The sequence below is a fragment of the Opisthorchis viverrini genome (assembly GCF_000715545.1).
Source record: "Opisthorchis viverrini unplaced genomic scaffold opera_v5_258, whole genome shotgun sequence".
NCBI classification, from domain to species: domain Eukaryota; kingdom Metazoa; phylum Platyhelminthes; class Trematoda; order Opisthorchiida; family Opisthorchiidae; genus Opisthorchis; species Opisthorchis viverrini.
Window position 1 is genome coordinate 347,315 of NW_008751915.1, and position 12,847 is coordinate 360,161.

Sequence of the window (12,847 nt, forward strand, 5' to 3'; positions counted from 1 at the left end):
TGGTTCGGATTTAATCTTATTCATAACCGAGGCACATGCAGCGAAGCCTAAGTCAGAAGATAAAGAAAAAACGCTACATTGATCTGTGCGTTGCAGAATCTTCAGTAGCAGAACAGCCACCACCAATTACCGTACTTCAGCTAACTTCTGCTTTCTTCTGAAAGCCCATCTCTTCCGGGCCAGACTGATAAAACTGACTGCAGGTAAATCCAAGCTGCTAAAGCAAAACACTAGTAGATTAAGGAAGGGAGAGACTTTATAATTTAGTTCATCTGCTGTGAATGTGAAGTCGTAAGAAACTTCCAGCTAACATCGTACAGTTACCGTCATTTAGCATGGTCATGTAGCATCAAATAATTGAGGCCAAATCAGATTCACAGTTAAAGCTTTTGCTTAAATGGTTGGGTCTTCCTTGTCTCGGCCACATGGACAGGAAGTTTTTTTACCACGTGGATCGGTATTTAGTGCCACGTTAAACAGTGAATGTTGGACCACCAAAAGTTTCCACTGGTTTTTCGTTCACAATTTTTGTTCTATATCAATGAGACAGACTTTATTCGTGAACAAATACTTCTCCCTATATCAGCCACTTGCCCTTGATAGTTGTTTCCAACTTCCATTTGCAGAACACCTAAAAATAGAGCTTATTTGTCCAAATTTGCACCTATTTTGCACACAAGCTTCCTTTTGATTATGGAGGCAGAAATCTAGCGTTAAGGGGCGACGCTGTCGAGTTTTTTCTTGATATGAAGGCAACTTTGTCCAAATTTGCACCTATTTTGAATACAAGATTCCTTTTGATTATGGAGGCAGAATTCTAGCGTTTAGGGGCGACACTGTCGAGTTTTTTCTTGATATGAAGGCAAATTTTATACCGTGAGGGAAGATACTCTGATATATTGAGAATCCTTCCGGCTAAGACACGGAGCACATTTGGTCGGCAAACGTAAAAACAACGGAGACGCGGTCAAATTTATCCTGAATCTTTCCATACATTAATTTGGTTTGTGAATAATTTTTTGTGTCTACAAATGATCTATTTGGTTTCTCTTCCTTACTTCTTTCTTTAGAGCACTAGCAACCGTTTTTCAAGATAAACTTTTCAAAAAACTCATGCACAAAATATCATGTTCTTTTTCTCACAAGCTAAATTCAAAAAATTGACCGGTACTATTCCATCCCCATTTTTAGGCCGATCGACAGTTGCATCCGGACGAAATTCCACCAAACTGCACGTGCCACCAGGTACACCCAGTTGAGCTACCTAATAATAGCAACTTTTTGAGGGAGTATTATTCTTGTATATCTTTTTGGTGTTTCTGTGCGGAAAGCAATTAACAGAAATTCGGAGACCACATTAACTGATGAGACTCAAGAACAGCGAAACGGTTAGTACACAAATTCATGAGTTGAACCATGTAGAGGAAAGTAAGCCGGTTACCTAATTATCATCCCAGATAGAAAAAAGGCGACCTCTACAATATGACAGTTTCAATCAACACATTGCGGGATAGTGGATAGAATTCCAGCTGAGTCTTTCATTGAAAACCACCTATGCTTATTCCTGTTTCGAAGCCACTTGAGGCAGTGAAGTGGTCTTGTTGAAAAATATGTATCTTAGAATATTGTCAGTATATTTCCATCGTATAAATACTTCCATCCTGTGCTTTTTCCTATTTGGAGTTGGGTGAAATTATTTTTTACGGACGGAGGGAACAGTAGAGGTTTGGAATGCCAGCTTAGGCCGATCAGGTGTGGCATTTATACACGATCAAGACGCGAAAGATGTTTTGAGATTGATCTGCGCGCAAAATCAGAAGCAACTTCAAGCCCAGCGATTAGTGTTTGCGAATCGTGTGTGGGAAATTCACTCACTGAAATTCAAACGGGAGTGAAAAAAAAATAATAGTGGTACATTGACCGAATTTCTTTCATTTAACATACTGAAGTATCGGGATCCACTTCTGTCATGCTCGATAAAACCGATTGTAGTCCTGACCGCAGTGAAGTTCTGCCCTACGATGATGACCGTGAACTGAAAAGTGTGAGAAATCAGCTGGCGGGAAAGCGTACTATAATCCTCTTTGGGTCGGTCGATTGCGGCCTATGTTAGACAACCAGATGTACACTGTCCATCGCGGTTTGAAAGTCCGAGTCAACAACACAGCTGCCTCTTCGAAGATCTGGAACCATTTCGAGAGAAGCTAACTACCCTTCCCTTCGGTACTCTTTCTTCGATCTTTTGTGTATGCTAATTTGACTGCTTTACGGTTAACTAAACACGCAAGTTTTTCATAATTTTTACCCAAAACACTAGTGCAAATATTATTTGCGTTCTATTCGTCTCCATAGATCTCTAATAATTGTCTCCTTGTGAGCTTCATTGAGAAATCGGGTAACTTCTGACTCGTAAGGCTTGTTCTTAGAAGGTATCGAGCCCAACTACCAGCCAACCATTGAACGATTGCATTCGATGCCCAACACTGCTTAGAGTAGCCTGGGACTAGACGTGACCGTTTCATTTATTAACTCCCTGCCGACGGTCGGTAAAGAACTGTTCCAACGTAAACCAACTAATCAGTGATTAAAATTCAATAGCAGGCTCCTCGAGCTGTATTTCAGCCCGCTGCCTCCCCAAAACTTCCATTACTACTGCGCGATGTGTAGCGACAAAGGAGAATTTCAAGCAAATTTTGCTTGAGTAAATAGGTCTTTCACACAAGTACTTGCATAGTTAGGGCTTTCTACCAAAGCTTTGAAATTATTCTTTTGAAATACCAGCACCAGTCTCCATGTGGTGCATTTTGATACCTAGGAAGTTTGCACTGTAGAATTCAGCTATTTGTATAAGCTGTTAATAACTAGGTTGAACTTCAATTTGTCACAGGATACACAGTCCCTCGGAGCGGATGGCGCCATAGCAAGCAGTACACAATCAGGGACCCAACCAGTTGTAAGTGCGCTTCTTTTAATTACACCACACACATCCATCCCGAACGCATCGCTGCTCCGAACTTTTGACGGACAGTCATTTTATAGGTTCGCATGATGTTTGCCTTAACTGTGTTATTCGCTAAATAAGCTTCACACTGAATTAGTTGTGGAACGGAACCTCGTCCAACTCTTAGTTCTTCAGGCACTTTACTCGACGTATATGTGGAATCGTCAAGCAATCTAGTGTACAGTTTGTCTCTATCACCAAAAGAGGTAGTAGCACCAACAGCAATTTATTCACAATTAAACCCTACTTTTACTCTTTTCAGGATTCACTTCCTTCGAGTTCCACTTACACACTTATGGAAACGACAACCTCAAAGAAAACGACAATGGTGAGACCTCTATTAAACTAGTATATTTACACATGGGCGTAAAAATGAAGTGCTTCGGAGAACCCCTCAATTCTTTCGGTGACAAACATTCGGACCGAGTAGCTATGACTTTCATGCAGCACACCTGCTATAAGTAACATCATCAAATGGTATTCTAAAATAGTGCAAGATAGCTTAGTCGTATTAGAGGCTTCGTTCAAATGACCACCGGGCCAAATCCAAGCACAAGCCTCCTATCCTCGAGGGGTTTATTCTAGCCAGTTAAATCTTGTCACGGGACTTCTTTAGTGAACGAGAAGTCTTCCGAAGCAAATTTTACAAAAAACTACGTTTATTATTGTCCAAGATAGTCCAAGTGTGAGCGACTACAACGACCCGTCTACAGTTACCCAATGAAAAGTGCAGCAAACAAGGAGACAGAGTCGAAACGCCCTTTCAGCTCCGGACAGTTAAATGACCTGTACATATTGGCCTAAAAAACAGAAGTAATTAGTTATGCAAACGTTTTATTCAATGTGTTAATTCAATAGGCATTTTTAGCTTGCAAATAAAAGTTTGTGCTGAGAGGCCAGGAAGCACTATACAGTTGTTTCATCTTTACAGGGAAACACCAGCGGTGTCCACCGTACGAAACTCTAGAGTATGGAACTCGTGTCCTGCAGACTAGGAGTTCGCACGTTCAACTGTTCACCCATGAGCGGCAGTATGATTAACTTCTACTTAGAGAGGGGAAATTGGCACTCATCTTTCAGTCATGGGATCAACAGCACATAGTCACAAATGTTGACCGGCTTCCCAAATGATGACTTCGTAGGTGGAACTTCCACTCATCTTTGGAACCTTTCGACCTCTGAGCTTCTTACAAATCACCTGCGTTGTTTGAAAAGTAAGGGAATATTAATGAAGATTTCTTGCTGTGAAGTTAACCTATGCTGAAATTTTCACCATATCACTGGCCAATTAACTGCTTGCCTCACTGTTATCTCAATAGTTTTCCGCTAACTTAATGAAAATAATTGCTGTGTGAATAACGAATCTCTAAGCAAAATTGAGAGTTTACTTTAAATAAAAGCGTTGCTCCTATTATGGCATAAAAAAATCAGTACGGTACTTAAATTTTCCATCATTTTTATCAAAATGCGATGGTGGGACAAGTAAACACCAATCTCCATTGCACTCTTTCGTAGAGTTGTATTTGTTTCTAATTCTTTTGCCTCAGACTCGAAAACACAGTCGTTTGACTTTTTTGGACAAACAACATCCTTTGTGCATATGTGGTGAGGTGAGTTCCCTTTTCAGCTCATGAATTTTAAGCTGCATGGTGTCTGTATCCCGTAAAGTTAATGTATATCTTATCCCTATCTTAGAGTATCAAAGACTCTTGTGTTTCGTAGCGCTGACCTAGCCATCCTAATCTACCACCTCGTAACGCAAAAAGTTCCAAAGAAATGCTGATTATCAAGTTCTTGGAGTTACAAAGCATTCCACAGATAGAAGATTCCTCCTAGTGGATCCTGCATTATGCAAAGCTAAATTACATACACTACATTCCAGAATTTCAGTTACTCTTGCAGTCGTATTGTGTTCTAATTACCTACGGTAGCTAGTTTCCATAGCCTCGCAGTGCTGTCCAACGCCATAGTTAATTTTTTTAAAGTATGCATGTTTCACTCTGAGCTCTTTGAAGCCATCAGTCAGAATGTGAGGAACCCAGTGTGAGGCATTTGACTTGGCGTTATTTGAAAACTATATGATAACGCATAAAATGAGCTTCATTCCAGCGAAACCACGGAAATTTGATAGGAAACCTCAGCTGAGCCACGGTTGGCTGATCAGTAGTAAGAGTAACCGTTATATGAACACACTAAAATTCAACGCAACTCAGAAATTGTACAGCATAATTTACATCATAGTTTTAGTGTTTCTCAAATAACTGTTTATTCATAGTTCAACCTTTATGGTTGCACAACATGACAGCGTGATTGATTCGCATTCACTGTCTTTCTACAAGCTAACTTATTTAAACGAGTTTCTATGTTTGAATTGTTACGTTTTGTACCAAAATTTCGTTTCTTTCCAGAATCCAGAAGACTACAGTCTTTGTGGGTGTACCATGGTGAGTGCAAATTGATCGCTCTTCGCTAGGCTACCAAAACATCACCACTAGTCACACCGCGGACACTGCCTGTAACTTCATCGCCTTCCTCTGTAAAGATGAAGCGTCTTGTTCTGGCTGTCTTATGGGTAGTTTTCGGTTATATTTTTTGTCTCATTCGGATACTTAGGTGATAGCTTATCTTTCTGCCTTCATCTATGACCTGCGTTATAATCGGAGAGACATTGAACGAAATAGTGAATAGGCTCATATGTGCCTTTGTGCTCAGGCATGTCCGATCTGAGTAGAGGGCTTTTGGTTTCCTACCCACGAAATAGCTCAGCTCACATGCCAAAGGTTGCATGTGACAGCTACCACTTGCAAACAGCCAACAAATGCAAGTGTTTTAGCAGCAGCAAACCATGTATGTTGGAGCAACCTGGACCATACGAACCACGCTATTTCTGTTATTGTTCAATGCCACATATCTCATAGATTTCTTCCACTGCATATCTAGTGGTACCTTTGCTATTTTATTCCGAGCTCAGAAGACGTGGAATAAGGCAGTCTTATTTCAATCGAAAGATAAAAAAATAGCTATACAAACCTGACAACTAAGTCTGAAATTTAATNATAAGTATACATATTCCGTGAGTTTAGACGAGCGTACAAAGATTTCCAAGTTCTGAAGTTTCAACTGCCACCTTCGTTCTTCTTCATCAGGTTGATAAGAATCTCTACCCAGAACTTCCTTCAACATGCAGATGCGAAGAGGTACGCAGCTATGTCGTTTCATTCCATCTAGCACACTTTTTGCCGTCACTTGTGCTCCTACAATGGATATGCTAACTTTCGCTTTTGTTATATGTCCTCTTTTAAATACCATGAAATTACAGCAGTAGCCTTAATCTATTTATGATTTATTTAACTGTTAAATTTATTACACATTGGTTAGCTTGTGATTCTGGTATGACTTCCTAGAATAATGGTTTTTCTCAAGTTGCATGAAGTTGTATCCGTATATTAGTCCTGGTTTCTGAGAAAGCTAGACAACTTTACATGAGGTTAACGGCGCTCTATGCCAACTGCTACAGATGTACAAAACGGTAGTGATGTCCAAGTTTGTCTGAGTACGTTACGTTACGTAAAATACACAAAATACGAAAAAATACAGAAAACTTCGAAGAGTATTTGACTAGAACGACTCGTAATAAAGATATCACTATTACAAATTGGATAGGATGCAGAAAGGAAAATAAATACCGATGGTCATAAGGCTTTTTTGTATGATATATTACATTAATTTTATGGATGAACTTAACCATAAACTAAATGGGTTGCCAAAAATTCGCAAAAGCGCTTAAGCTATCTAGGGCTATGTTCATTTTTCTTCCACTTGGCCTTTATTCTAAGAAACGAGTATTTGCGTACATGGCCCGATTCTTGGGCCCATGGGTCGTTAAGTATTTGCTTCTTGTTGTATTCCCTGTTTTAAATTATGTAATACATCTGACAATGGAGAACCAGTTTGATTGTGGTATCTTCAGTGCCATCTTTTACTTCGTTCAAATATTCCGATGTAATCTTCCAAGGAGGAACATTCCGTTCCGCAGAGCAGTCAATATATATCACACTACATGTGGCTCAAAGCCTAAACAAAATGAATGGGCTTTGTCTACCAATTTTTGCATGATGTTATTCTTTAAGTTATGCTCTGCCAAGCAAGTGAGTTTAGGATACCTTCTCAGATGGTAATATCAGCCACCGTCACGAAGAGACTAGACCTTACCGTGGTGTGACGTTTTATGCCCCTCAGCGACCTATTGTGCTAACTACAAGGTGTCCCCCCGACACACAGAGTCTCTCATACCAGGTTGGTCAATGGTTAGAGGTCTGACGAACGCAATCCCCGAATACTCCAGGTAGGGGGTTGGAACAAGTGTCAACTTGTTCCGTAGAAATGGTAATGCATTGGAATTCCCCGCCAAACACCGCTGCCTTACGATTAGGATTTTGAGGACCCTAATCGTCCTGCTGTCTAGATGTGGGCTCCCTGACAGTATCAGAGCCCACATACAACAATGAACTGCACATACACAAATAAACTCGTGCCATATAAGCCGTCGCGTAGTGCCATAGTCGGGTCGCCTTACTTGCTGCATACAGCAGGGCGAGTAGGCGAAAATAGGCTACTGCTGACGCCTCCCTTTTTTTCCTTTCAAATACTTTTTTCTGCCCCCCCCCCATCTCCGCACCCCAGTAATAACTCCCCTCTTGTAGGCCCTGTACTTAGGACTGATGACTCCGTTCGTCTTGCATCGGTTTTGCGTGCAGCATCTGCTCGTCGCACGGCGCCGACATCTTTAGGTATCTCCAATTCAATCTTCAAGTCAACAGCCAGTCTACCTGGCCGCCTTCAATGTCCGCACTCTGACGTAAAAGCTGCTCTGGCTCACACGCTGGACTCACTTGACATTGATGTGTGCTCTGTCTCACAAACGAAAATTCAAGATGCAAGCACAGTTATTTGGCTGACCGCCTCATCAATCTCTACTCGCTTCCGGCTACGTAACTCTGGTGATTCAGATGCTGCTGCGGCGGCATGTGCAGGGGCTGGTATCGTCCTAAGCACCGAGTGGAAGGTTGCTTGCTTGACTGGACACCACTTGATAGTCGCCTGTATGCGGTTCGTCTGGCAAAGTCTTTGAGGGAATCTCACAAGCGGGAGGTCGATACATGTCTGTTTATCGTGTCTGTCTCAGCCCCAACTGGCTGTACCTCTGACGACATCGAAGAAAAATCTTCCGACGCACTGGATGCCCTCCTGCGGAGAGCTAAAAGCCCAGGCGTCGGGTTGGTTGCCGGAGATCTGAGTGCACAAGCGGACAGGTCTAGCGCATCTGAGAATCAATTAGGTGGTCGACACGGATTGGACTCGGTACGCACGGACAGTGGGGAACGATTGCTTTAGCCGTGCGCTGATCTCAAGTTGCTTTTATGCACTACTAACCTCCGATGTAGCCGTAGTCGGCTGGCCACATGGTCCTCCAACGGCATATCGGCCACAAACCCAAATCGATCACATTGCTATTAGCTACTGGTGGCATGAATCATTAGCTGACTGTCGGTCGTCTTATAACCCGTTTGGTGATTCTGACCACCCACTCGTCCGGAGTCGCTTCATATACCGGATAGCCTGGAACATAACTTGATAGGACGAATTATCAGACGTCAATTGAGGCTGGGCGTGCAAGCCGACCATGAATTATGCTGTACAAAGAAATCCAAGAAGATAGAAGAGCTCACGAACACCGGTAATGCACGAAGAGTATTTGAGCTAATCCGTGCGACCGGTCTCTGGATATCACCTGCGAGTGAAACCATCAAGAATCAGAAAGGGATGACCATCTTGAATAAATAAGAACGCCTGGACCGCTGGGACGAAAACGTCGAACAAAAGTTGTCGTGGCCACCAGCTGGCACTCTATACCGGCTAGCTCGGAACATAACTTGATGGGACGAATTATCAGACGTCTATTGAGGTTGGGCGTGCAAGCTGACCATGAATTAAGGTGTACAAAGAAATCCAAGAAGATGGAAGAGCTCCCGAACACCGAGAATGCACGAAGAGTATTTGAGCTAATCCGTGCGACTGGTCTCTGGATATCACCTGCGAGCGAAACCATCAAGAATCAGAAAGGGGTGACCATCTTGAATAAATAAGAACGCCTGAACCGGTGGAACAAGAACGTCGAACAAAAGTTGTCGTGGCCACCAGCTGGCACTCATCTGGAACCCACAGTTGAAGTAGAACCCTGAACAGTCAAAGTGGAACCACCTACGGCCTCGGAGGTTTACGTTTACATATGTTCTCTCAAGCGCCACCGAGCTTCTGATCCGGATGACCTCCCACTCGCATTTCTCAAAGACAGAGGTGAAGTCCTCGGTCAAAGCTTGTCTGATCTGTTTGCCTGCATTTATGAAAATAGGTCTGTCCCAGACAAATGAGGGGAGTCAGTGGTAGTGCCCAACTCCAAAAAAATGGCTCGTAGTGAGTGTGGTAACCAAAGAATGTTGGCGTCACTTGTGCTTCGTCGCCTTACGGCGGCTCGTTGGACATTGACTTAAGGTCAGCAACCGGGAACACTGTATGGTAAGGCTGTGTTAACCAAATCTTCACATTCTGTCAGGTGCTAGAACAATGACATACGTATAAACGACCCACATTTCTAGTATTTTTGGATTTCCAAGGCGAAATCGATTCGGTTGACCGGTCTGTTCTGCTTCAAACGCTTACCCACCAGGGAATGCCCCCGAAGTTTGTGAACATAATAACCTCTTTATGTTCCCAGACTTCCGGACGTGTGATAGTATACAGAGAGCTCTCCAAAATCTTCCGTGCTCTAAGTGGTGACCGTCAGGGATGTCCACTCCCAACCAATTCCTGCTTAACTTTGTGATCAGCGAAATCATGAGGCGAACGCCCAGAGGTCTCCGAAATCCCTGTGTTCAAATACCCTGGGGCAAAACCTTGTCGATCTGGAATACGCAGACGATATTTTTCTCCTCTTCAAAGAGAGGAAGAAGGCGCAAGTGTTTTTGGATGAACTGACCCAAGTTCTCCCGTCCTTTGGCATGCACTTTGCACTCGCAGTGTGTAAGATCATGCTTGTAGATATGCGGGCACTGAACAGGCCGGGGAAAGATACTCGAAGTTATGGCGTGTTTTACGTGTCTCGAAAGTTGTACTAGCTTCGACTGTAGTGTGACAATTGAGGTCACTGCAAGAATCTGCAAGGCCCGGGTCGCGTTTGCTAATTTGAGACACCTATAGCGTTCGAGTGGTGTATCCCTAAACCTCAAGGGACGTGTGTATCAAGCAACAGTGTAGGCTGTTTTGTTGTATGGCTGTGAGACCTGACATGCGGAACTGGGACTTCTTCTTGTGTTCGATAATCGTTGTCTCAGGAACATAGATCGTGTGGATTGGTGTCGGTGTATCCGTAACGAGGCAATTAGAGGCGATTTTTCGTTTGTGCAACGGGTATTTCTATGGAAGAATGTGTCCAGCACCAGAAGTTGCGTTGGTTGGAACATGCGTTGCGTATGTCTAACCATCATGTGGCGAAGAGTACTGTCCAAATGCCGAAGTCAGAGTGGCGGAAGCAGATAGGTGACCAACCCTTGACCTGGCAGAGGGGTGTGAAAGAAATCACGAAACGTTTGGGTGCTGTCAGTGCTACTCACCTTCCAGGATGGCGAATGCGTGATCCTCATCGCGCCTGGTTGAAGACGCTGCGATATATGGCTGCCAAGCGATGTCAGTGATGATCTTGTTGTCGGTTTGTTTCCAGATTGCCTGAATGAGTGTTTTGAGGTGTATGCACCTCGGAGTTATTGTACTAAACTAGCACCAAGTCCTTCCTCATTCCACCTTTATTCTTTTCTTCTCAATAAGGCTTTCAAATAAATCGTGGTTGTAAGGAAGTAAAGCGCCGATTTTGAACACTGATGTCATGCTGTCGATGATAATAATAATATCATCCACTTGTACTGTTCTTGCTTTGTTCCTGAGTAGGTGTCTGTTTGTTTAATCGAATCACCATAGGTCGTCGATTGAGTCAATGACTCAAACGATTGCATAATGAACAGAATCGCAAAAATACTTCCTTTAAGGTGTTTCTTTCACTGGAGTTTCTTATAACGAACTGTTAAATTTACAGTGAAAACGAAATCGAAGACTGACAGAGTAATTTCTTTCCCAGACGAGCGCCGCAGCTAACTTATTAGAACAAACCGTTGAATTCTCTTCTTTTCCATTGCATTTAAGATAGCAAACACCGGCCCCAGTGAGAAGAGCGGAGAAGAGGTTTGTAGCTGTGGTTGCGTTACTTCGTATGACTCTGGACGAAATAAGCGCGTACCTCACAAACCTCGCGGGCGTCTGCGTAAACCAGGTGCCTGGAGCTTTTATCTTCCTGAGACAAAGGGCTGGTCCGCTTTCTCCGACTCAGTAAGTTTTTATGCAGCTGACTGGGTTTTTTGGGTTCCTGGCTGAATTAATGACTTTATCACCAATAGAACTAAACAAGTTGCGCCCTGCATGTAACCTGACTTTGTTGCATCTGACAGCTCAGCTAATCGGACGACCGCAAGTACGCCTGCCTTAAGAATGTCAAAGCTGGTCACGTGACTCTCAGCTCCCTCACTGATTTTGATTACTTACCTCCTGTGTTAATGGAGACTGTTAGTTACAAACCTATTCCCCTAATGTTGCAGTTATTCTTCAGTAACTTAGCTACTTTTATTACCTTGGAAAGTTGCCCTTAAGGGGAATCTTTTCTGGGCCTTATGAGTCTGCTAGCACTAATTTAACGAGTATTCTGATATTTTGTCAGATTTTATAGACTCACTTCACAATGTTATATCCCCAACGTGAAACGCCTAGAGCACCAACTGTTCAGTCATTGTCTAAAACTGCTTTATGGAAGTGCTGAAATAGGAATCCATGTATCCGTAACCAATTTGCGGTTTTCAACACTTGAACCATCGTTCGTCCAACAGTAGGAATATGACACAAGTACCGTCACCAATGAACTTAGCACTGCTGAAGCTCTGAAGATCTATAAGGTGGATAGAACCAACGCGTGTAGCATTAATGAGTACTGTCTCATTCAATGGAGAACAGTGCAGGGTATCTCATAATAGACGCAAAAAATAATACTCATGTTAAAACCTTGACATACAAACATCATGGAGGTTTACTCTAAACAAACTGAAATTACAAAAGATGTTGAACAATCTGTCTCTTTCTTCTATGACAAGTTGGAGGCAGTATGAAATCTGAGACACAGCGTGTTTAACTTCTTCATGCGTCACTCGTGAACACTCCTCTTCAATTCTTGCTCTTAACTCCACCAAATTCTTCAGTTTATTTTCATGATGTACGTGTGCCTTGGTCATCCCCTAAAACCAATAATCCAGAGGTGTGAGATCGGGTGACCTTGCGGGCCAAAAGTTTGAAAATCCACGAGCAATGACTCTCTCATCGGAAAATTGCTCTCGGAGGTAAGTTCTCACTTGGTTTGAGTAGTGGGATGGAGCGCCATCTTGTTGAAAGACGGTCGATGACTTCTTGTGCTGCTTGAGTTACGGGATAACATGCGTCTGCAGCATATGAAGGTAACTGTCGCCCGAAATCGTAGCATCGAAGAAAAAGGGACACAAGAGACACTTTGAGGAGAATCCCATCCACACACACAAATGAGGGGAATGGAGATTATGGGTGAGGTACCCGTGAGGAGCTTCACAGGACCAATTCACGCAATTGTGCTTGTTGATTACGCCATCCATAGAAAAATTTGCTTCATCGCTCCATAAAATGTTGGGAATGATTTCTTCACTGTCCAGCAGCCAGTTAGCG

General features: G+C 42.9%; 1 protein-coding gene across 1 annotated transcript in view; it reads left to right on the top strand.

Annotated features, from left to right (window-relative positions):
* The window catches only part of T265_14771 (hypothetical protein), a gene marked incomplete at both ends in the record, with an annotated part of 102,277 nt that overhangs the window by 73,734 nt on the left and 15,696 nt on the right, over positions 1-12,847 (top strand). Inside the window, 4 exons of the mRNA XM_009175155.1 lie at positions 3,264-3,329; positions 4,549-4,611; positions 5,410-5,445; positions 11,255-11,437. Of these exons, the coding sequence (XP_009173419.1) occupies positions 3,264-3,329; positions 4,549-4,611; positions 5,410-5,445; positions 11,255-11,437 (348 nt within the window). The remainder of the gene's footprint in view (positions 1-3,263; positions 3,330-4,548; positions 4,612-5,409; positions 5,446-11,254; positions 11,438-12,847) is intronic.